Source organism: Myiozetetes cayanensis, unplaced genomic scaffold (genome assembly GCF_022539395.1).
Source record: "Myiozetetes cayanensis isolate MyiCay16 unplaced genomic scaffold, myiCay2020 scf1, whole genome shotgun sequence".
NCBI lineage: Eukaryota > Metazoa > Chordata > Aves > Passeriformes > Tyrannidae > Myiozetetes > Myiozetetes cayanensis.
The window spans coordinates 34335063-34361074 of NW_026086604.1; the positions used below are offsets into that span (position 1 = coordinate 34335063).

At 44.0% G+C, this 26012-nt stretch overlaps 1 protein-coding gene and 1 long non-coding RNA gene across 3 annotated transcripts; both read right to left on the reverse strand.

Annotated features, from left to right (window-relative positions):
- Positions 1-3131: 3131 nt before the first annotated feature.
- On the reverse strand, positions 3132-18029 carry LOC126638825 (uncharacterized). Of its 2 annotated transcripts, XR_007628699.1 has the most exons (4): positions 17044-18029; positions 15445-15570; positions 14275-14344; positions 3133-11612 (listed from the first exon to the last, which is right to left on the reverse strand). It is a non-coding gene; the product is annotated as an uncharacterized LOC126638825 (long non-coding RNA). The 2 variants fall into 2 exon arrangements; XR_007628697.1 differs by having other exon boundaries at positions 3132-11612; positions 15445-18029.
- Positions 18030-18755: 726 nt separating this feature from the next.
- Positions 18756-25085, reverse strand: LOC126638823 (translation initiation factor IF-2-like). Its single transcript, XM_050313034.1, has 2 exons — positions 24601-25085; positions 18756-20270 (listed from the first exon to the last, which is right to left on the reverse strand). The coding sequence occupies exons 1-2, from the start codon at positions 24626-24628 to the stop codon at positions 19939-19941; spliced, it is 360 nt and encodes a 119-aa protein (XP_050168991.1). The 5' UTR covers positions 24629-25085; the 3' UTR covers positions 18756-19938.
- Between the last annotated feature and the right edge of the window lie 927 nt (positions 25086-26012).

The following is a 26012-nucleotide window of genomic DNA, read 5'->3' on the forward strand; positions in this document are numbered from 1 at the left end:
ATCAGATGAAGAAAGTGCCAAAAGAGCTTACCCATCATAACCAGCTGAGAGATGAGCTATATATGAAAGACAGGACATCCTGAAGGGCCGTGCATGGTGATCTCGGGAGATGCGTCTCTCCAGAGACAGAGACATGCTTCGTGTCCTTGTACAGTCACTTGAAGCAACTTGACGTGAAAATGCTAAATAAAACATGGAGAGCCCCAAGAGGGCTTTTCACCAAAGAGCCCGAATGGGAATTATCCAGCCTTTTAGCAGGTGTAGGGCCCTGCCTGAAAGTGGCATCATAGATGTCTCCTGAGCCTTCCCAGTAAACCAGTAATGGATCTGCAGCTTGCCAGATAGTCTGTCATAGGTTGTCAGGCACGGCTGGGAGGAGGGACGGCAGCCTCTTTTGTTCCCGTGTCAGGCATGCAGAGAAGGGACTCCTAAGTAGATAATTCAAGGGGAAACAGCTGCTGAGTTCTCAATTCTCCATGACTCTAATTTTGCCTTCTTCTCTTAATGTATTTGCCTGCTGCTGGATGAATATAACTGCTGACAGTCAGACAAATAGCAAAATGCTACAAACTTCATTGAAAACTACTGTGAAGTACAGCTATTTTGACCTTTATAGGAGAACAACTTGAAGGGCTTTCTTGAATGTGTGGGACCATGGATGGATAATTTTACAATCTTATAAAAGGCCACACTAACTTGATTACCCTAATCCTGAATTTTAAGTCGGATAAAGTATTACAAACTCTTCTGATTTTGTGATTGTGAAGGGAATTTTTTTGGTCATTTTTAAAATCCCTGACTCCTGGCATCACTTGAGTATATAAAAATCAAACGTTTCGCTTAATTCAATGTTCGAATGGTGGCTTGAAAACGTAAATCCTATAGACATATAAAGGCGTCCGAAGCGTCCCGCGCTTCCCTCCCGGCCGGGGCCGTGCCGGTGGGTGCCGTGCCCGCGGCCGTCACTAGATGGCACCCCGCGACCGGCTGTGCATCCGCCGCCCCGCCACCCAAAGCGGGCTCGTCCCGGCCGCGCTTTGCTCCGGGGGCAGCCTGAGAAGCCTGTGCCGCGTCCAAAAACACGCGTGCGCTGGGCAGCGGGGCAGCCTGTCAAAAAAAAGGCTTCCCGAAGAATGAAACGTAATTTCATTCCCCCGAACATCCACCTCGAAGGTGAGGACGGGCCCAGCATTAGCCAGTTTATTTATGTATGCTTAAGAGGATGCGAGGCTGACAGCCAAAGAGTATGTTCAGGTTGTCCAAGTGTTTCCTTGTTTGCTCCCTCTGACAGCCTGCAGGACAGGAACCTCTGTTCCAGTGTTTAAGTTTGGATCAGAAGTGATATTTCGACCTAAGCACCACAGGGTGGTCTCAGAGCACACAAAATTGTTTTCTTTAGGATGAGGTGAAGAAATCCTTATTCAGGAAGCGCAAAGTCACTCTCCAAACACACCTTATCTGCTAGAAGTGTTAAGGCAATCAGACCCCGCATGAGGATTAGAGATTAGACTGAGGAAAGCCCCCGCAAAACTTTTGGTATGGATGCTCTTGGCTCCAGCTGTTTCAGTGTATGTATCCACTCCTTTCAGGGTATAAGTGTTAATTTTGACATAGCCTAAGCTCACTGTAGTGTCAACTGACACAGACAGTGGCCCACAGGGGAAAGAAAATGCCTCCAGTTCGGATACTTGTGTTTGCATCAAGTAGGTGACGCAGATAAACCCCACAGTGATGAAAGGCTTCTGGTTTCCATACACACAGAGGCAGTGTGGACATCTTGCTGACTGTGCCACTTGTAATTTGCACTACTAGCTGTTCAGAGAAGAGATTCAGGAAATAAACATCTTTTTTCTTTGTTGTTTCACTTTATGGCATGGTCTCAGGCTTCCTGCGGACCCAAGCAAGTGTTTCTGTATCAATTATGCTGAGTTATGCCAGTTTTGAAGGCTTTTTTTTTACTTCAGTCTTAAGCTTATCACCATTCCTTTTTTTAAATCCAAAGCAAAGGCTGTGGAGAGCCATTGAGAAATTAGTTCCTATCCTCACTTCTTTGAAAAAAAAGACCCCTCAAAGTACAGAGATCTCAAAAATGGTGTTGCTTTCATTCTGCAAACTGGCATTGCTTAACTAACACTGGTGTTTTTTGTTATGGTCAACCCTCAAATATGATATTTCTGGAAATATAAATTTTAGTTGCTGGGTAGAAGAGAGTTAATAGTCCTTAAGTTATTTAAAGGTTATGTTTTCTATATTCATGTAAAATTATACTCAGTGGTGCATAGAGATGGGTGGTAAATGCTGTGAAGCTTCCAACTTGGTGAGTGGGCTTTCAACACCTCCTTTCTAGAACATATTCCAGGATCATCGCTAAATACATTTGAGGTAATTTGCAAAGTCTAAAATCCTGGAAGCAGGAACTTCCAAATTTGGATTTCCTGTATTGCTTTCATCCTGCTGAGCTGTCTGCTGCAGTCATGACTGGGAAAATGGATTTCATGTGATATTTCTGTGACTGTGCTGCCAGTGCTTCAAGGAGGATGCAATGAGGCTTCCCAGACAACTGTGATTCCAGCATATTCCAAGTTCTTCAAGTGTCTACTCTTTTCTGTAGCTCTTGATCTTTCAGTTGAGGGGCTTTGGGTGAAATGTCATGGTGTATTTCTGGGAAAAATTGTAATAAGCACCTAGAAAAGGTTTCAATAAGATTTCATCAGGATTGCTCATGTGCTGAAAAATAATCACAAAAGTAATTCATAAAACATTGTTGAATTTAACCTTGTCTTTATTATTTGAATATGTTTTTTATTTAAAATTACATTGAATGAAATTTTATTGAATTATAGTTTTATTGAAATATTATTTTGTTTTCCTATCTAGTTATTTTGAAGGACCACCATAAACCCAGAAAGGAGCCCTGTGTTCAAAATTATGTTTAGGTAGTTAAGATGTTCCCTGAGTTCCTTTATTTAACTGGGTATCTTATCAGGGTGGCTTTAAATTGCCAAATGAGTAAATTTGGAAATAAGTAAATGAGTAAAAAATGCATAAAAAATGCTGTCATTTTTCAAAATGCTTTGTTTTTCATAAATATAAATTGCAAATGAAACCTTAGCCTAATTTGGAATAGTCAAGGATATGTGTGACAAAGGGCTTGTTTAAAAAAGGTTTCTTGTGTTTTATTCTTAAAGATGAATTGAAGGAAATACGTTGAAGACAAGTTGTGCCAGCACTGCTTAACCTGCTAGTATCTTGGAGATTATTTCCGCTGGCTTTCTGGGCCTTTTCAGCGTGATCCTTGAAAATGCTAATTAATTTCAGGATTGCTGTGTGTGTGATATGCTTTGACATACACAGCAAATTAATAATAATATAATAATCTTTCTAAAAGAATTTTGAGAGCAATTTATAGTTCATGCCAGATGTCAGTTGACTGAGTAATTTAACACACTTGTGTAACTGAAAAGTAATAGCTTTTGCGAGCTTGCCATATTGCTTATGGATATGAATAACAAAATTTATGGGTTTTTAGCTATGTGCATAATCCGAAAAATTCACTCCCTCTTGCAGGGAATAAGCAGTATCACAAATGAATGTGTTTTAATCATCTGAAACATGTAGCCCAAATGCTATTTTATTTGTTTAAACCAGGAAAAGACATAATTCCTCTAAAGGAAGTGCTGTGAATGCAATACCAAGAAAATTGTTCTTGTCCTATCAGTAGCTGCAGAGACCACATCTCCATAAAAGCTGTTAAAGCAGCAAAGACAGCACTGTCAGCTTAGAAATTGCACTAGAAGATATACTAAGCTTCTGTCCCTGGAATCTAAAGTGCATCTTCCTATATTTGTGCCCAGTGTAATGGCCCTGAATCTTGAAGTCTTTACACCTAGATGTGACCCTAGGGTTGGGGGTTAGGGAAACTGGGATCCACCTTGCCAGGCCTGAGCTGCCTAGAAACCACTCAGCCTGAGCTGGAGCTCCTCTAGAGCAGGTAGAGAGAGACAGGAACCTCTGGGAAAAGGTTCTTCCCCAAGAGGTAGGTGGGAGAATGAATTGCTCCTTTTGGGGCACCAAGTCTAGGTAAGACTAATATCTCTGTCTTTTCATGCAAATGATAAACTACAGAACTGAGTGGAGGATGTTCCTTTTACCTCTCAGGAAAACTGTAGTTTCATAATCACCCCAGGAAACCGTGACACTGAACATTTTTAATTTGTTTTAATTTTACAAAGACTGCCATACATAGTTGGTTTTGTTTTACCCTTAAGACAAAATGTCTCCCTCAGCTCTAGGTTCCCTAGAAAATGTCTAAGCTCATGTCCGTAGTGCTGCATTGTGATGGTTCATCCTAGGGTACTGGCATGCGAAAACCTTCCTGGCTCTCCAATCTGTTGCCATGTCCATCTCTATTACCCTTATTTTTATCTCTGAGAAAGGATAGGCCATATAAAGACCCATTAAGGTTAACAATTACGGGATTTGTCAAGTTAAATTAAATGGGGTAATCACTTTGTAGTGTAAGGAAAGGAGGTACAAGTTTAGTTCCTACCTGCCTGCCTGCCAATGCTTTCTTTCAGCTGAGACTGTGATCTCAGCTCTTACAGAAACTGAGTGTGGTGGATTACATCTTGGGGTTTATTTTCTTTTTATGTTTGTGTTTGTTTGTTTTAAAGGGGGCTTTTGCTTCTCCCATAGTCTTAAAAATAGGAATTATTTTACCCTGAGAATATTACACCCCATGAATGCATTAGATGCTCAAGTACATCTTTAAATCAATCAGAACTCAACAGGTGGAAGCCAGGTGAAGTGAAAGGAGAGGACTGGAAATGAATTGGTTTAATCAAAAAGGGATGAGAAGTCGGTGAGCAATGCAAGACCACATTATCTACTTTGGTCACTCTCCTGCACTGAAATCCCACTGATCTAGATCTGTTCCTCAGATGTACAAGCAAGAGGGCATGTATCTTCTGTGACATCTCAAAGTAACCTTACAAGGACTATAAATGAACTGGGTTGTAATTGCTACTTACCATAATTTCTTTCAACTCCTCACAAATTTTAAATTTTATATATTTTTTCATCTAAAGACAGCAGTCAAGAGGCCCTTAAGAGTAACCCACACATGCAGTGCCTAGCAGGGAGAGACCTTGGCTTTGAAGGACCTTCCACAACTAAAAGAGTTGAAGTGTGTGCTCAAGCTGTTTTACAGGTATTTTTCCACTTTTTCACTGGAAACATTTGACAGAGTTATCCTATTGACACATGCTATGATAAACTGCAGGACTCACAGGGGATTGACAAGAAAACAGTTTTTCCCATCAGTAGCCAGCTAGAGAGCTGATGATCTACAAGATATCACAGTCTATACAAGCCAATCACAACAAAAACCTAGCCATGCATTCCCATGCTCAAAGGCAAGGGGTCAATACTGGGAAAATTAAGGTAATGCAAATGCTGCTCTAATTTTGTTGGCTTATACATGAAACTTATCTCAGCTCCACAGCAGGAGACTGTCTTACTTTTTCTCCTCAAAAAACTGTTCTCCAGAGAATGCGAGTAGGCCCTGTGCATAAGCACTGTAAATCTGTAGTGCCTATAAACCTGTGTGTTCTCAACATATCTGATAGACAGATTTTAGTGGTTTTGTATGAGATTAACTAGATATTTTAGGCTAGAGGGATAACTAATGCTTTGCCTCTGAGACCTTCATCTGAGGAGGTTTCCTGATTGAGTTTGCCAGTAAAGCTGAAGAACATCTCTGAGGCAAGTACTTTCTTTGGTTTTGACTGAGAATTTTAACTCCAGCTCAGAGGCTTCTTCCATGAAAATATGAGAGGAATATTGTTTTTTCTGTCTTTTTGAGACCAAAAGAAGCTGGGAAATAGACCCTTAGTCTACAAGTGAGGCTTTGGTTAGCTCATGTTACTCCAGACAACATTTATCTTGTTTACATCTTCCTGCAAATTTGACTGAAGTCAGTAGAGATGCATACAGGTACATCAACACAAAATTTCTTCTGCATAAAGAAGACAACTTAAAGCCAATCTGCATTCCTTGTAACATTAAATTATAATGTGTATTAAATTATAAATTGTATAAATAACACTGAAATGATAATGTTGAAGGATTCTTGTTAGACAAGACATGATTGATAGTTTTGGTAATAGGATTGAAAATCTGCCTGATACAAGTCATACCTTCTGCATTATTCTGACTGGAACCGTGTGCTGTGGTTCTAAGAAGTAATTTGCTTATTTATTGTAACAGTCCATTTAATGAAAATTTAATGAAGAGCAGTCCTTATGGCAATCTTAGGCTTTGTGTGTGTAGGAGGAATATTGGATCAACGTCATCTGGAACATTTTTAGGTTGGGATTTTTATTGGTGTGTTAAGTAGAAGTTCTGTGTTTACAGTCTACTTTTGTGGCAGTGCCACAAACTAAACGCAGCTTCTCGAGAGACAAGGACTTGCCAAATGTTGTCCTTGTCACAGGAGAGGCTACATGAGTAGCTACAACATCAGACTAACCATGGTTTGGAATGGTATGTTTCTTTTCCACTTCTGAGAGGAGAGAGGCTGTTTTGGGTTTGAGAAAATTGTAGCAGCAAGACTGCAGGAGGAAGATGCTCTCTTGGGTGTGTGTATGTCTGTATGGTGGCTTCATCCCACTTCACACACCATCCCCAGTAACATATGAGAAGTGTAATTTTTTTCTCTGATATGAAAAAAGGATGAATTTGGAAATCTTAGCACTTTTTTTTTTTCAATTTCTTTTCGTCAGCCTCACTTTATTAAGCTAGCATATTTATACCAAATATGGAGTTCTGAAGTTGACTAGGGATGTCCCTAAGATCACCACTGCCATTATAAAGCCAGGAATCTAAAAGAGGATAAATCCCTTTTGTATGGCTCTGTAAGCAGCTCTGCTTGCTGGTTAGATTTACATATCAAATGCATTTCAATTTTTTTTTCTTCAGAGCACTTCTGAACTAAGCCTATTCTTCAGGGCATTTGTTAAATTATGCCACTTAGGAGCTTCTGGGTAGTTCCTGGGCCATTGTAAAGTGTGACCAGTTATCAAGCTTTGTATTAAAAGGCATTATGTGCCAAAAACAGTAACAGTGTTGTTTTTTTCCCATCCCCTTACACAGTTTCCTGTTGCTTATTTCTTCCTTGTGTTTTTGTCCTTGTGCAAGTACAACTTGTGGTAGCATTTGCTGAAATATAGGAGAAAAATTTCTGGATTTCACTGGCGCCCTGAAGGTTATGAGTAGGCCTTGAAACAGGAGATTCCCATTGCAGCTCCAGAGCTGAGAGAGTAGTGGGAGAGAGGGGGTGCGTGGCTGGGGTAATTGATGGAGAAAGTGGAAATGCTCTCATCCTCATACTGTCAGGAACAGTAATACCCAACCCTGTGTTGGAGCACACCCGGGATCATTGGGTTGGCATCAGAGTGCAATGCTGGTGTATCGTCCTTCTCCCTCCTGCACTGTCTCCACAGTTGTTCTGCTGTACCACTGCTGAAGCACTTGGCCACAGAATTTGTCCCATTAGTGAATTTAACACACGTGCTTTTTGCGGAAAAGAAAGATATTTGGTGGAGAGTGTTTTAGGAAAATCTATTTACTCGTGGAAACTTGTCTGACTGAGATTTGAGGAAAGAGAAGAAGACAGGACACTTTGTATTTGCAAACATCACTTTGTACCTCACACACACACACACACACACACACACACACAGAGATGTGTGCATGATCATATGCACATACCAGCTGTGATCATTTCCAACAACTATTCACAAGGCAATAGTTACAAAACCACAGAGTCCAACTGGAAGCCTTTGTGTGTTGCTATGGATATAAGAGTTTACCTAGAGGAGCAAGTCAAGTTTGCCCAAAAAATTACTGATGTAGGGTCAAGAACCTGATTTTCTGAAGTGGTCTGCTTCTGAAAATGAGCCTCTTCAAAGCCATTAAGCCTTGACTATCAAAAGCATGAAGCAACTTTCTGCATCTGATTACTGGTACTACTATTAGTAGTAAAAGTAGGGAAACGTGAAAGAATATGAGAGCAGCACTGCATTGTTAACAGATATTAAATGGAATTGTTTATTAAATAATGTTTATTAATATTACTTTAAATTATTAGACCGATTCAGGAAGTCATTTAACATTAAGAATGTACTTAAGTGTATGTTTAAATGCTTTTCTGAACTGGTTCAGTAACAAAGGAGCTGGATTAGAACTAGAAGTAAACACCAAGGATGTCTTCAGACTTTAATAGGTTGAGTATAGTGAAAGCACTTTTACCTTGGTGAAAGGAACAATTAAAAAGCATATAGAATTAAGTTTTTTGGAAGTTTTTATCTTTTCTTCTTCTGTAAATGTGATATTTTAAAGTTTCTCTCTTCCCGAGATCCCTTCGTTTCAGTAGATGTGTCATAAAAGTATGTGTATATATATATATGCACATATGTGTATATATATATATATATACACACACTATATGCACATGATGTCCAAATGTAACACACGGAAATAAATAAGCATGTAGCTTGCAAACATAGTGTTGTAGCATCAAGCAGGAGGGCCCTGGCAGGAAAATTTGACTATACAATAGTACTTCCCAACAACATGCTTGACCAAGTTTTCCAAGTATCTCCCTTCTGAAACACTTTCAGCCCCACTAGTAACAAAAAGGGAAAAAATCACAGGCTGAGCAGTTTATCGCAATGTTAAAGTGAACTGGGAGAGTTCTTCGTTGTGAATTTCTGGATTTTCTGACTATGCCCATCTAGTTCCCAAAGCCCCCCTTAGAAGTTTTTTAACAGCTCTGATGCCTATAGAGCTCTTAAGATCCATCTCTACCTATACAAAATTTAGATAATTTGTGGTTTGAACAATTGTCTGTATGTTAGACTATCCCAATTAAGTAGTCCCTACTGGCCCTACTTTGCTATAAAAACAGTTGTATCATATAAGTAATAGATAGCAGTAGAGAGAATCACATGAATTAGATCCTGAAAATGTAATGTTTGTAACGTTGCTCGTCTACCTTGCCAGTGCTTGACCTGCAAGAATACTTAATGACTTTGAATGAGAGAGCTTCTCTAATAACCAGTACTGGGGTGGTCACAGCTTTCTTACACTGGGAATTGAGAAACTTCAGCTGGAACCTAAATAAGCTGTACTGATGCTTCCCAAACCCCAGCACTGGGGACACAACCTGCCAAAGGGCTGGATGATGTGTACAGTGCTTCTCTGCTCCTGCCAGGGTAGGCGCGTCTCGAGAGCTTTGAATAGGTAGTCGCTGAAGCCTAGACTGAGTACTAGCACTAAAAGGTGGGCTTACCAGCAAGTGACCATCCCTGGAGTTCTCCATGGTGAAAACCAGTCATCAGGTGGAAGATTGTGAATATTATTGAATTTAGATACTAGTTGTCTGGCTGAATTGCTGAGAGTGTCTGAGGCTACTGGTGTGGTTCTGCAGACCCTGCCGTACCATGCTGTCTTCACTAGCTCTCCTGGGAGCTGCCTGGAGGAAGGGTAGTCAAACCTATTGAATCATATTTGGAGGAAAAAAAAATGAAAGAAAACTGGGTGAATAAAATCTTAAAATCACTTTTGCCAGCAGCTGGGTACCCCTGAGGTGGTATGCTGAGATAATAAATTAGGATACTGTCTACAAATCTGTGATCTCCTTAGAGATACAGATTTTTTTGCCACAAGTGATGATGTTTTCCAAACACTTTTTAAATAATTTGTAATCAGAAGCCAGAATATAGAAGATTTTTAAGTACAGAGTGTCAGATCAGTTTTCTGTATTCATCTTGATAAATTCTCAAGTTCTTACTGTGCATTTTCCACGATTTTGTTTTTCTGAAGCTGCTTGTTTGGGAGAGCTCAGACAATTTTTGACCCTGTTAAGATACCTATTTCACTATACTTTTTCTCACTGTTAGGCAAACTGAAAAAGCAGGGAATTCAATTCCACTAAATTTGGTCTCCAGAACCTCTCTATCTCTCCTTAGTTTTTCCTCTAGAACCTTCAGAAAGCATGATCTGTTAGTGTGGTGTCTGCTAATCCCTTTCTACCAATATAATCAGTTTCTACATGCATCAGCTCTCAGGAAGGACAGAAGGACATGGCAACTCTGTATGCAACTTGGGCATTCCAGCTCCAATCCATATCCCCTAGGGGTAGAATGTTCATTTCATCCAGCTTTATTCCTAGCGCTGAGCAGTGTCGATGGTTAAAACAACGCCTTATCCTTCTCAGACAGAAGAGAGGTTGCTAGTATGACTAGGTTGCTAGGTTTCTAAAATTAAGGAAAATGTAGGAATCATGTGCTACAGGATGCAAACCCTGAAACATGACAGGGAAATGTAGAGTTTTGGATGAGGAAATATGGAATACTTGTGTGTGTTACATTGACTTGTATTGCATTAGGTAAGGAGTCTATATGTGATGCAATAATTTGGTGTTTCTCTGTAAGTCTAGCAGATTCAAAGCCAACTTTCTAGTGCCTATTTTGCAGGGATTTTTCAGGAGCATTTCAAAAGATCAGCCGTCTTTCACTGGTAGGGCTTTTCTGATTTAGCTCTGATATTTGTAATTGCTTCAAATGAGTTGTTATTGCCTTTTCCTGCCTGTACTTAGCTACTGCTTGCCTTTATTGGTCTTTCTAAGTTCCAAATCTGGGCATACATTAGAAGAAGAAAGGATTTGTCCTCCTGTTCCTTTTCAGACTGTCATATCCCCTCCTTCAAGTTAGGCTTTGGGCTGGAACTGTAGTCCCAGTGCTCCAGGTTTATCCCAAATCGCTATCTCCTCTGCCCTTCATCCTACTTCGTGTGGCTCAAGGAAGAAATATGCTGCAGTCAGGAGTCCGACAAACACATCTTCTGCTGACAAGTTTTCACCAGAAAAAGGTTCTTCAAAGGCATCCGTTAATCACTCGGGACCTGTCTGTAGTTCTTGCTTGCTGGACAAAATTGTTCTTACTTTCTGAGAGGGTGAGTGCTTGAATAAATTGAACGAAACCATGTGCATGTGGAGACATAAAAATCTAGCAATTTCTGTGTTTGTTCACAAAATGTTAAAGAAGCTTGTTTGCACAAATGTCTTAAGCTGAACACAAAAGGATGAGCACAGGCAACTGAAGAAAATGCATTATAAATTTAAAAAAAAAAGTACTTTTCAAACTTATATTGTACTTTGAACTATTTGACTCCTTTCTGTGCTTCTCTGTATTGCTATGTAAACTTCTGAAGTTGCCGAATTATTTCTCTTCACTTAAGTTTGAATGGAACTCTTTCTTTGTTTCTACTCAGAATCAGTGGCAATCTTCCTAATAAATGCTCGGCTCAGTATCCTCCAGATTTTCCAGGTATTTTCACAGTTTCCATGCAGGTGAGATTAGGTAGTCTTTATTCCTTCACATCCACATCCTACAGGCTCATGTGTTGTGTCTGCAAAGGTGACAGTGGTTTTTTTGTAGTTTAAGATGGTAAAAACAGGTGTTTTCATTTCTAACTTCTTCTTTTCCTGTATTTAGGATTTCCTTAAGATTTTGCATCCTTAGGTGACTTTTCTCTGATGTGTTCTTTGTCTTCAAAGTTGAAAGAAAATTAAAAAAAAAAGAAAAAAAAGAAAAAAAAAGGAAAAAAGTTTATAAATTGCTGAAATTTATAACGTGATGTAACATGCCTTTATGGACTGCTAATTGTTTGAAAATGGATTATTGTTAATAAAGTTGGTATCCGGGGTGCATTTATTTATTCATATTTTTAATCTCTGTATACCTGTACACAAATCACCATGCAGAGAAAAACAGTGCATCTGTGTTCCAAATCATAAACCTTGCTAAATGTTCTGTCAATCTACAAAACCTATAAACAAGTCATCTTTGCATTTGCCTTATCTCTTTGCTTAAAATCAAAAAAAGTAGAAAAAAAGAGAAAAGCTTTTGAATCCCTTGATTTAGAGAATTTATTTCCAATAATTTTAGCACAGCCATAACATACCCGGATTTTCTGTTCCTGTAAGCTGACAGTATTATTGACATATTAAAGTGTATCTTATTATGCAAGTTTTGCATAGTGACAGAAGGAACACTTCGAAGAAGAACACAGGTTATTCATATAGCAGTGCACTTAGGATTTTTTAATATTTGCAAGAAAAAAATTGCTGATTCATTGAAACCAAGCAGTGAAATTGTACGTTTTGTTAATTTACCCAATTCAAAAATTCACCTTGAATGAATGGATTAAAACACCTTGTTGTGAACATTGTCTTTTATTTGAAAATACTTCTCTTCCTTCCTTTTCTCAGTTTTTTTTCTGTTTCTCTTTATTTCTCCTTGTTTCTTTCTCTCTTCCTCTTTCACTTTCTCTTTTGTTCTCATTCTTTTTCTCATTCCCTTTCAAAACATGCTCTTATTTTACAACTGTCCTAGATTTTGAGCTCCTAAATACACATGAAATATTTTTTTTGATCCAGGCTGAGATCTATTTTATTTTTTTCTTTTTTTTTTTTTTTTTTTTAAGATTTCAGTAGAAAATAGTCAGAATACTCTTCCTAGTAAATGAATTCAGTTACTCACTCTTAAAATAATTTTTTCTTGTCCTCCACCAACTTATGAGAAGGCTATTTATTAATTTACTTCCCTTTATGCCTAGGTTAGGGTTTTGGAATTTTTTCAAGGTAACACTAGTACTAGCATCCTAGTAGTAGAATTACTTCTTTGTCTATCCTAGCATTGTTTCTTCTCTGGTATTTGCCAAGAGCTGTCATACCTCCCCTCTGACTCCACTTTGCTGAGCTGACAAATCAAGCTGTTGTGATCAGCTCATGACTGGAGATTCTTCATCCTTTTTGCTATTGTGGTAGCCTTTTGCTTGACCACAATTAATGAGGCAACATAATCCCAATGAAGGCTTGCCTACATACAGGGTTACAGCATAAAATAATTTCCTCTAATAGTACCCCACTAGCTTTTTTTTTTTTTTTCAGGTGTATATCACACACCTGGCATACTGATATTATGCAACAAAATAATATCCCAAGTCCTCTTCCTCCCTCTGCTTCCAGACACTCATAGTCCTAACTAACAACATGAAAAAGTTTCATTTATTCCAGAGTGTGATGTTCCATGTTCTCAAATGACATTTTGCTCTATTTCTGTTATTCCCAGTCCTTAAAGTAATTGTGTTCTGTCTCACACAATATTCCAGGAGTCCTACATTTTTCATAGATACAGAAAAGTGTTTCTGGGCCAACTCCGCTATTATTATGTATTATTTCTCTTTATGCAGGATTAATGCTCTATTTTTATTGCACATATGTTATTAGGAAGCGCTTGGATGCATTTAATTGACTGCACTGAGAGTATAGTGTGAACACTGACCTTGGTCAGAGCCATTGCTGTGTGAGTAGTATGAACCTTCAGTTCAAAGGGATTCAGCAGTCCCAAAGTGTTTGTCCTGTCCTGGCAGTTCGCGGGGCTCGTATTCCAGTACAGAGCTGTGGATCTGAAGCACAGCTGGGGACTGCAGTGTGTGCAGCTGCGCCATCCTAAATCAAGACTTCGTTTACGGAAGGATGGAATTCCTTTTGAAATGTGTGTTGCACCCTATGTGCTGCAAATCTTCACCATGCGTGTTTAAACATGACTCTTGGTCTAAGAGTTCAATGTCTTGCTAAAAAGTCAAGCTTACTGAAATTAAGTTTGTGAACATATATGTGCAGAAGATCTATCTGAACAGGCACATATATTGTTCTGATTTTATACTTACCAAGATAAAATTACCACTTGCTTTTTGCCTGAGAGGTTTCTATGTATTTCTTAAATACTCGTGACCTGAAATCTGCAGCTGATGTCACCGGTTTGACTAATGTGAGGAACCCGACATTTTAATTGTTTGAAACTGAGCAAAAGAAATGCAAAGAAGAAAAACCCACTGATTTTTCTGTTTTCTTTTGGGATTTTGGCACTCTTTTCAAGGAAATTATTTATTCTGATTGGCCTTTAGAATCCTCTGTAGAGGAGAGATGAGAACTATAAATCTTTAAAATAGGTCAACATCTCACTAATTATTGCTTTAATTAGTGACAGCAACATAATTTTTTTATTCCTCTGTTCAATGTAATAGGAGTCAGATATATTCAAATTTTTCTAATTTGAAAGAAGTTGTGCCCTTGATTTTTAATGAACTTCACCCAGTCTGGCAGATTACTTGGAAGTGTCGATGGTAAAAATTTAAAGGCTGTACCTTTAGTTTTCCTGTCACAGCTGCTCTTTTCATTTTATCCACAAATATTAGTAGGCTGACCATATATTATCTAAGGAAAGGACAAATAGCAAAAAGTTCTTAATTAGGTTTGAAAAATGACAATGTGAAGGTAAGAGCTTTTTACAGAGACCTGTACATTCATTAAAAAAATGTTCTCTCAGTTGATTGTCTCATACATTGGACATATAACAGTAAATCAAATAATAATGGTTTAAATGGTCTGAAAATACTTTCAATAACTCTCGTAGATCTAGTCTGTGATCTAGGAATCATGTATGGAATAAGTTTTAGGTTCAGAAAAGACTGAATAGTTGTTTTATAAAGGTTGTACCAAATGACATCACAGTGCTGGGTCATAACCCTCTGAAGTTGAAAAGACCTATGTCTGTCAGGTTTTTCCATGTTCCAAGTACTGTAATAATGCTTCAAATAATTATGTAATTCTCTGTTTAAATTTCTAAGAAAATAATGGCATTGTCTTGCTTATTAACTTCTTTGCCAGCTGCATTCATTAAGATCAGTTCAAATACACACTAGTTAGTTACTGTAAACAGAGTATTTCATCTTGCATTTTCTTGTACCAAAAACTTAAACAAAACCTATTAGTGATGGAGTTAACAACTTCAGATTAAATCATAAGTACTATTGTACAGGTATTAACTTGTATTTAGTTAATATTATTTAACATGCAACTTCTACTTCACTGCCTTATAAACAGAATTACTTTAATATGGCAAATTATAAAACAATCTTAGAACGAACAGTACACAAAGTTAATTTAACAGGTCTCTAGTGTTAATTAAATTGTCCTTGATTTATAATTTAAAATATTTTATGCTAGCAACATATTTAAGATCTGGTATTCTTCCCTGTTTTCTGACTGTGGGACTTCTCTAGTCAGGTTTTTATAAGACTACTTCAGGCACATAAATATTTAGCATTGAGTAGTGCGGTACTCTTAATACCCACCATGCTATTAAAGCAGTTCCTGATTAAATAAAAATTAATTTACATTAGACTGCAAATTACTATCTCTATTATCTCACTCCTCAGTTATTGTGGTAATTTATCAGTACCAGAGGAGCTAAGCAATACAAAAGAAATGTGAAGAATTTTGTGCAGAGTGTGAAAATTAATCTCATGACATACCTTGCTGGCTGGCTCATCCACTTTCCTGCCTGTGGCAGTCATTGCTGTGCAGTAGGCCTTGAAGCACCAGACACGTTGCTTCTCCTCTGCTTCTCTCAGTTGGAAGATCCTGCTGCTGGAACATCTCTGCAGGGTGGAGACAGTGGGACAGTGCTTGTTCTGACTGAGGGTTTGTTTTGCTTATTGCCTGACTTACCTGTGCTCTACACCTTTCTTAGCCACCACTCTGAGTACATGACAAGTGAAACAAAATGAAATGTTGGCATTTAATTATCCTGATTCAAACGCTAGATTTTAACTTTCAAAAAATGACTGGTCTATGTCTGTAAACTGGACAATACCTCAAGTCTGCCTCTTGCTATAGTAGGACCATTTGTCCCTGAGTGAAACTGCTGCCCCAGACTGCCTCAACAGCTGCAGTAAGCAGGTAGTAGCTCATTTCCCTTCATATTTTCGTGTCACAGATACTGTACAGACCTGAATTTACACGAGACAGATAGCCTTGTTTCCCACTGGGGAGGCACGAAAAGTTCGCTTCTCACTCCCTACCTTGCAAAACATTTTAGAATGACATTTTTTTTTCAAGCTATTTTTGATCCGGAACAATTGCCTCTAAACTGTTCGCACTTGACGCTTCCCGCGTCCTGCCGCGCTGGGTTTGAGCGGGGCTTGCGCGGAACTTGCGCTGCGCTGGGCGCTGCTCCGGCGCGGCCGCCAGGGGTCGCGGCCGCACCGGCGGAGGAGACCCATCGTCCCGCATCCCGCATCCCGCATCCCGGCCGGCCCCACCGGCGCTGCGCCCGGGGCCGTCCTGGGGCCAGGCTCTGCCCCCCTGGTTCCGGGCAGGAGTTGCTTAAGGAGGAAAAACCGAAAAACAATTAAAAAAAAAAAGCCGGGGGTAGGGGGGCGGTGGGAAGCCGTGAGTGTCTTCTAACTCAAGGAGAGGTTGGTAGGCAGTGCTCCCTGCCCGTGAGCAGCCTTGGAAATCAGACTACTCCCAAGAAAAATTGCTGAGAGCAGGGGTTTTGTTCTATTTTTGGAGTAAGAAGGCAAGTGGTAAATATTAAATGCAGGTTACTTTCAGATGCCACCACCGAGACCTCAACGCGCCTACGGCAGCAACGTGACATCGGGAGGGGAAACACATGGCTCTGGATGGCACAGTTCATCACCTGGCTCTTCAGACCTTCCTTACATCCACTTTTTTGGTGCTCCATCATCATCATAACCACCGTTATTATTGATACTGTAGATTAGAAGTAGGAAGGTTCCCTGTTTCTGGAAGCTTTCCAGGAAACCTCCATCTATTCCACAGTTCCATTTCTTTCCAAGCATTAAGAAATATTTTTAAAACTACATTGAGAGATTGGCAGTAGCAGGTTCACTTAAATATTTATGTTTCTTTTGCTATGGAAGTACGGAATGTTTATACCAAATCTTTAGCATTGATTTCCGAGAAAACCAGAAGAAGTGAGGTATGGTGGAGATAATGCCTTGGTGCAGGGGCAGTCAGTTCACATTTGTAATCCTGCAGAGTTTAGCTGAGTCCTTCAGCTTGCTCAGGACACAACACATTTAAAAGACCTCCCTGCTCTCTACCTGCATGAGGGTTAATCTCAGCTGTGCATCATCCTGGCCCACACATGAGCAGGTGAAGATGGACTTTTCTCTGTTTTCTGCATGGCTCTCCTGAGATCCTGCGAAGTGCTGGGTCTTACAAAAGACACATAAACAAGAAGAAATGATAAATAGAAATTAGGGCAATCTGAATGTACATAGAAAATGTGCAAATGTGCATATGTGCGTGCAGATAGATGTATATATGTGAACAGGCATCTCAAAAACAAGAAATGAGAGAAACTACGTGGTGTGGCAGGAGCAGGCAGTGTGTTGAGAAAGACTCGTCCCCAGCTTGCTGAGCTGAAGAAAAAGGATGGAGTAGCCCATGTACTTCATCTGTCTACTGGACAGCGCAAGGATGATTACAAGGAAATGAAGAGGCTGGGGGAAAAGCAGGATTTCTCCTCTTCTATCCCTTTGCAGAGAAGGGTGATCAGTCCAATTTGCAATCCAGTTTTTGGTAAAAAACTCGCTGCAGTCAGCGCTGTCTCCTGATCGCAATAGGAAAGAGGACAAAGCTCTACGACCTTCAGGCAGATGGTGTTGTTATCATTATAGTTCTTGTAGTTATTGCTGTTTCTTAGTTGTTTTGCCTTATTTAGTGTTTAAGAGCATCCCCTGCCCTGGCTGGCTGTGGCTGCCGTTTGATAGACGGCAGAGTAGAATTAGGCCGTGGCAGATGGCCGCGAACGGAGCCGGGACGGGAGCGTGACAGAGCCCCCGCAGGACCTGTTTCCAACCTGGCTGTTTCAGAGTGGGGGTGGGAAGGACTCGACGGGAGGGATGCGCCGGGAGACTCCGCCGGGGCAGCGGCTGTGCACTGCGCACACACGAAGGCACAGGCCAAGCCGCTCTCCTGCCGTACCCTCATGGATACTAGGTTTTCTTCCGTCGGGAACGCTCCCATCACGAGGACCACCCAGTGCCACCGGGACATGCCTGCACGACCGGGAACATGTGGTCTGGTTGCCGCCGCGGTCCCGGCCCCCACCTGGCCCCTTCGCGGTCCCTCCACTCCTTTGTTCCGAGGCCCCGCGGAACAAAGACTTCCGCCGCCGACAGCGCTGAGACCCCGGCCTCTCCTGTCCCCGCCCCCGCCCCCCCCCGCACCCGCCCCCGCCGGCGTGGCCCCACCACTTCGTAGCCTCCACCGGAGCCACCTCTCCGGTGCCCCGGCCGCACACGCCCCAACCCCCGCGCACGCCGAGCTGCCACCGCCGCCCCGCCGCCCTCTCCTTCGCGTAAACTGCCCCGCACACACTACCCCGCCACCCCCGCGCTCCGCTCTCTCAAGCCGCCTCCTTGCGCACAAAACCCGCACACCGCTTCGCTGCCCGCCGGCACCGCTCCGCGCCGCTCTCCCCACACCGTCCCCGTATGCTACTCTCCCCCACTCCCCCTTCGCAACAGCCGCACACTCCTCTTCGCGCATCCCGGCTGCCTCTCCGCACACGGCTCTGCTGCAGTGTCCCCGCCGCACCTCCAGCACCCCCCGAACCCATCCACCAGCGCCGCACATGGCTCTGCCGGCCCGCGGCACAGACGATGCTCCGCTGCCGCCCGCGCACCGCTCCGCTGCCCCGGGGCCCGCGTTCCTCGGCTTCCAGAGGAGCCCCGCAAGAGGAGGAGCCATTACCGAGAGGGCACTCCTAGCTACCGGCTCGGTGATGCGCAAAGAACAATCCTCGCGATGATAATATTAGAAAATGTATTTATTTCCCATTAATCGACTTTACATGGTTCAGCCCAAGAAAGCAAGAGGTCGAGTCACCACTACCTTGAAAAACCACCACGACTACCCCACCGTTCCAGTAGTCCCCCACGGCCCCGTTACCTGCTGATGACAGCTGCCCCCGCGGGCGCCCGTCCCGTGGCAGCGACATCTCCTCTCCACTGGGCTGAGCCGATCAGTACGCCAGTCCTAGTTAGTCTCGGTTTCCGTAGGTGAGTACAGGTTGTCGAGCTCTTTATTACTATGTCTCTCCTTTTTATTTTTTTTTTTGTAATGTTCAGTTTTCTATTACTTTTATTATTAACGTTTTTGTTATGGTATGTTCTAGCGAGATCTTTCATGCTGCTTTGAGGATCCGCTCTTGGCATTCACCGCGTGCCTTAATTGTATGACATTAAATCAAGGTCCGCTGTGAACACGGAGAGTCAGAGCCTTAGAGCGCTCGCACTCTCTCTCTCTCTCTGGAAGCAGAACAGCAACTGATCCCCGAAAAAAAACCCGGTGATTTCGCTCTGCCCTAGTCCCATCCTGGCCCGGGCTGCATATAACTCATGCTCGAATTTTCTTACTAGCCCGTCTGTTGTTTGCAGTGCTCAGGAAGCTGTTAAATATGTACTTAATGGATTAAAAAAAAAAAAAAATAGGGAGAGAAATTAAGCGTGTGCCTACTACACATTTCCAGGTGACTGCTTTAATTTCACCAGCGTCTTCGAGTGATTTTAAACACAGGAGCTGGCTCTCCCCGACTCGACGTCTGTGATTTGGCATCCCTGGCTCAAGGGGATGACCGTTCTTTCCCGCTGCCTCGGTCCGCCTGGTCCTGCGGCTTCCCTGGAGCACGGGCGGGAGGAGCCCTCACCCCCAGAGCATCCCCGCTCCTCTCGGCCGGGGGAAGGAGGGGGAGAGGGGGTCTTTCGGCGATGAAAAATGAAAGGGCAGGACGTGTCATCTTTCTTTGTAAAGCGGAAAAAAATTTAACTCACTCGCACCTGCCCCTTTCCCGGGAGGGTCTGGGCAGCCCATCTGGCCTGCCTACACTGAACTGGCGAGTGAGGAAATGAGGGGTGAAGTCATTACAATAATGTTTTAAAAATAAAATCAGCCTAAGCTTTTTTTATTATTATTACGCTTTTTGCCATCTTTCACCGCTCAGGACGGGGACCATTCCTTTTCGGTAACGATGGCGCGCCAGGGAGGAGCGGAGCAGCCGGGCACCTTGCATCACCCTGCGGGCTGTACCACGGTCGGACCCCGGGAACTGGGCGGCTGACCTCGATTGCTTCCTCGGCCCCAGGGCCCGGGAGAGAGAGAGGAGGCGAAGCGGGATGTGCTGCGGCTGCCTGCGGCGGCGCCCGGGCTCCTGCGGCGAGCTGTGCTTCCCAGAGATTTTCCTGTAGCTTGCCGGGGCATCTGGGGGCAAACTGGGCAGACGGCTCCGACCCTCCTCGGCACCGCAGCTCCTGCGTGCGGCCGCCTGGAAAACAGACAAAGCAAGAGCGTTAGAAAGGCAGGAGGTGGGGAAAGGAAAGGCAGGCGGGGAGGGAAGGGCGCGGGAGCCGCACGCCGCGCGGTTGCCAATGACAAAAGGAAGAGAGGGGGGAGTCAGAGCAGGGGAAGGGCGGGGAGGGAAGGGGACGAAAGGAAGGGAAGGGAAGAGAAGGGGGGCCACATGGACTGACGCGGAGCTGAGGCCGGCCAGACCCAAGCCTGTGGGGCTGCTCGGTCCGCGGCCGAGGAGAGACAGGGCGAAACGCCCATCACCGCAGCGCCGGGACGAGCGGGCATCTGGGTCTCTGCAGCAAGATGGGAAGGGGCCAGCCTCGGGCAACCGCAGAGAGCAACCTCCTTGCCCGCCGCTGCAAAATCCCCGGAGAACAAGCACAGGGGAAAGCTTAAAATGAAAAAAAAAAAAAAAAAAAGTGTGTGGAGGGGGGTGGGGAGCAGCAGTTCCCCCTTCTTTCTCGGCTTGAAGAGCGTACGAGAGCAAAGAACTAAATCCATAGGGGGAAATCCAACCATTCAAACAAAAACAAGAAAAAAGAAACAACTCCGGATACTAAAAAAAAAAATCATAATCAAAAAGAAAATGGTCAAACCTGCCGGGGGCGGACGGCTCCTCCGCCCAGTCGGAGCCGCGGAGAGCAGGAGAGGAGAACCCTGCTAGCTGCTTTCGGGGGATAGAAAGCGGTCCGGTCTCTCCCCCTCGCTTGCTGCTCCAGAATTAGGGATTAATGCCTCTCCAGCCAAACAAATAAGGCATCTGCCTTCAGTACAAGAGGATTACACGGGGTTGCTGACGTCACCAGCCAGGCAGATGTTGGCTCCCAAAGTCCTGATCATCTCCCGTGTCCTTGAAACCCGGCACAATCCCAGACCCGCGCCGCTCGGCCGGGTCCCTTCAAGGTCGAGGGGGACCTGCTCGGAGGGGACCCCGCCAAGCCACTCTCTCCCAAAACGTCCTCACGCATCATCAGGAGAGAAAGGTGTGAAAAGCCGAGCCCGGCAGAAAGTTCATCCCTCCCCCTTCCCTCTGGGTCCTCTCCCCCAACTCCCCCGCCTTCCTTCCACCTCCCCAACCTCAATGTCACATGAATCTGTACAGTCACAACGAGGAAGAGGAGCCTGATCGCCGGCTCACCCAGAGGTCACCCTCCCCGCACGGCAGCCGACCCCCCCTCACTGCGGCACTGCCGCGCCCCGCGGCCCAGCGCCGCCCCAGCTTCCCGCCCGCAGCACCCTGGAGCCCAGTAAGAGGCCAGGAGCACGACGGAGCCGGGCCAGGCCGCTCCATGCCCCGCGGGCTTTGTTCCCACTGTGCCCGTCCCGGCGAGGCAGCGGCGGGCAGCGGGCGGGAGCGGTTCAGTCTCCTTGCGGAGACAGCTCGTTCCCCCGGGCCCGGAGCTACGCGGTGTCTCTGCGGCAGGCAGGCCCCATCGAGCGGGCAGCGAGTCGAGCCAAGCCGAGCCGAGCCGGGTCGGGCAGAACTAGGGCATGCAGGAAGGGCGAAGGTGGCTCAAGGCCTCCTCTCGCCTTAAGGAGCCCGGCGGCAGGTGCAGAAGTAGGGCTTTTCCTGGTTAAAGGACTTGGAATTTGCATTTGTGCGATTCTTAGGTTGAGGTAGAGCGGCTTGTCCTTCCCGGAGCTCAGCCCTGAGTTTGCTGGAGCTGTGGGGTGGGTTGAAAGTGCCGCAAAATGCATCTGAAAAGGGAATCCAATTAGAAGCACGATCAAAATAAAAAAATTTGCCTGAGAATCATGTCTGTTGCCTTTGCTGTGGCATAAAGTCCATGACTCATCATCGCTAGTCCCTTTGCATCAAATAATGGTTTCAATCATTTCGGTTCTGTAGAAAGGCAAAGTAGATGATGTGACATAACGAAGCGGGATGAAGAAGACGGGATCGCCATATCTAGACTCCTGTTGGGTTGATGTTGTTGTTGTTGTTCAAAGGAGCTGTTTTATAGATCTGTTCCATATTATCCTTGTCTGTCAAAGTGGCATTTAATTTTTCCAATTGTGGAACTTGGTCACTGATAAAATCAATTTAATTTACACCACTGTCATTCAGCCGATCCGAGCAGTAGGTTGGTTTATTTTTGGCTCGGAGTTGAAGGGAAAAAAGCATTCGTATGCAGAATGGAGAGATCCTTTTACTTCTTTTGCAGGTAGTAAGAAGAGAAATCCCTATCATGGCATTTTAACAGAACTTGCTCTCCTGCAGGAGAATTATAAATGTAATTTCTCAAGTATTTTGCTTAGAAATTTGAGCAGCAACACGCAAGGGATAGCAAGAAAAACAGAGCAGCCCGGGCCGTCGGCGTTCCGTGGAGGCAGGCAGCCCCGCTCACCCCCTTTTCACGGGGTGACAGGGGCCGGCCCCGTCTGTTCCCGGTCTCTGTCCATGGTCCTGACCCGCCGGCGGCAGCGGGCGCTGCTCCCGCGGCCGTGCGGGCGGCCCTGCGCGCCCCTCCGCGCCCGCGTCGCCCGCGCCACCGCAGGGCCGGGGAGCCTGCGACCCCTCCGAGGCACTTCCACCAACGCCTCTACTTTGTTGTGATTATTAATAAAGCTTTTTTTTTTTTTTTTTTTTAAATTCAGAACCTTAGGAGGTGGTGGTGGTGGTGGTGAGGATTTACCTTTCTTGGGTTTTGTTTGATAGCTCTCCTGTTTCAAAGAGCTTTTAATCACTGACGCCTGAGCAAGCCCACATTCTAATGTAAAGTGGTTAATATCGGACAAGAGTGTTTAAACCTCGGACTCTCATTTGTTTCCTTAAACGGATTAACGTGGAAATTCAAAAGCTGTTTTTGGTAACTGGTACCTACCTATGGGCTGACCTGAAAAGAACTGACAACACTGCAAACTATTTTTTGCATTGCACGTTGCAACGGGAATACCTTGCACACAGTGGTTAAATGTGCGCTAAAATCTCAGTTTACGTATATATGGCCTCTTTCCGAACCTAAAAGAAAGATCTTGCTCCGTGGCTACATGCACGCTCACACAGATACACTCTCTGCGTCATACGCATATATGTATGCATACATAAAGTTTAAATAATTTAGTGGAAAAGTCAGACTGTGCTTCACGAATCTTTTCTCAGATCACATAAACACACACACACATAATTGGCTAACGCTGCTCCTTAACATTTAAAAGGAAGGACAGGTCTCGTAATGTTATTTCTTCCGTCCCCACTTCTCTCATAACCTGCTCTCCTGAGTTGAATAACGCTTGTAAAGAGCAGCTGAAATAGCCCCTCCGCTGCAAGAGGGTCTGAATGCAGCAGCTTTAGAAATTGTGCACTAGCCCTGCAAAGGAGAAATGTGTGGGATCTCTCGAATGTGAGGTGCTACTGGCTGGGGAAAAGGCAGAGCTGAAGCCATTTACACTTCGTAGGCTGTGAGATTTCTTTCAAAAGAGCCCTGAAGTATTTAAGATTTGGGGGAAAACCCTTGTACCGGAAGAAAACGGCCTAAACACAATAGGACTCGCCATTTTCTCCTTCCAAAGCACAAAGCAGCTCCGCGGCTTCAGCACCACACAAAGAAAGCCCGGACCCTCTCAATTCTCTTACATTTTCCCCCACGATTTCAAAAGCCTTCCCCTCCAACCGATCCGCTTTCCCAGGAGCGTTCTCACAGAAATAAAGAAAGAAAGGAGGAAAGGGAGGGCGAGAAAAGCAACTAGGTTAGGCAAGAGGGAGACAGTTCTGGTCTTAGTTTATTTAAAGCAAATCCTTCCAGGGAAAAATATCACTATCACATTTACACTTGAGGAGCGGGGGGGGGGGGGAGAGTTGGAATCGTAAGATACCAAACATCTGGAAAGCTGTTTTGACCACCGCATTCCTTCAAGCTGGGCGGACGCACGATGTACTGCACAGACCCGAGCAGACCACGCTGCCTGGGGATGTGTATGTACACACACACAGGCGAGCAAATTCCCGTGCCAAGAAAAAAAAAACCACCGCATTTTCCTTTCAGTTAAGCCCACAAAGTGATGCCGAAAACAGTCCTCTGGTCCCCGCACTGCCAGCTCCGGACATTCCTCCGCGCCCGCGGAGCCCCGCAGCCCCGGTTGCTGCCCTGCCGCCGCGTCGCGCTCCACTCAGCCTCCCGCCCCTCACCCGCTATTATTTTCTTATCTCAGTAAGTCGGCAGAAGACTGATAAAGAGGGGGTGATAGGAAAAAAAAAAAAAAAAGGTAGACCAACAAAGAATCAAAATAAACCGCAGCAACCCCAACCTAAACAACAGCCTGTCACTATCGCTCTGAAATACAGCAAGAGACCTCGTACTTACAGCCAGCGCTAAAGTGAGTAATCCTCATCCCAGCGTGGTTGGGTTTGTTTGGGGTTTTCTCCTCTTTTTTTTTTTTTTTTTTTTTTTCCTAGTAGTTTTTAAGTTCTTGTTTGTTCCCATTGTCCATCGCTCGGAGTGGATTCAAGCAAAACCGGTCGGTTAGCAGGAATAAAAATAGAAGTGATTTCATTGTGTAAATGCAGCAAAGAGACAAGATGCTGTGTTTCTCCTAATACTTTCTGCTTAGGAACCGTCAGCTCTCAGCTCAGAAAAGCAGGACTCTGTGTGAGTCTCCCCCTCCTCTCTCTCTCTCCTCTCTCTCTCTCTCACACACACACATACAGGAACACGAACACGCGCACACACACATACACACTTACTTTTCTTCTTCTTGCCTTTTTTTTTTTTTTTTTTTTTTTTTTTTTTTTTCCAAAAGAGGGCAGGTCGTTCCCTGAATCCCAATGAGTTAACTCAGTCACTTTCCTTCACATGCATCACAGCCTCCTTAGAGCTGCAGGCACAAAAGAGCATTTAGCTGCCTCCAGTTTGTGTAGAAGGCCTGGCCTTATATTTTTTTTTAAAGTATATTTAAATCACGTATTTCACTCAGTATAAAAATACCACATCCCCAACTTTGACGACTGAACCACTAATTGCAACCTTTTAAATAAATTCTTGAACTTGTATGCATATTTAGCTGGTCTTGAGGGGTTTCCCAAGAAATTGATGCACAGTATTTCTCAGTTGTGCAGACCTGCACCCTGCTTGCTGCAAAGGTCAGAGCTATACAATCCACAATTACTTTCTGATGAAGTCTTATATCAACAAAATCTCCTTGAAAGGATTACAGGCCTTTAAAAATAAAGCTTTAATCTTAAATATACATGGTAGCATATTCCATTTCAATCAAATATGAGTCATTGTTTCAAAAAGTAACCACACACACATACATGTGTTTTAATGTGTGCTGACTTTTTTCCAGGTGGACAGAGAAAAGCGTAAGCAAGGTCGAACTTACACCACATTTCACTGACTGTTTTATGTCAATTCTTTGTTCTGGCAAATGTGGGAACAGCCATCCCTGTGTACGTGTGTACATATGTGTGTATATATATATATATATTACATCTTCGTGTACGGCAGAGTGTGGCTAGCCTGGTCATGTCAGAGAGCCGCGGGGCTGGCAGAAGTCTGTCAGGATGCAAATGAAGCACCAAAGCGACCCAGCGGTGGCCCTGCAGCTGCGGAACCACAGCAAGAAGAAAGGCTGGTCCGTGCTGGGTGCCAGTGGGCACTGCCCGGGCCAGCGCCACTCACCGTCCCCTCGATCCATGGTCCAGGGCCCTGAGGGACCCCTGGGCACTGCGGGGTGGCCAGGGCCACCCCGACATCTTGGTCACCTCAGGAGTTCT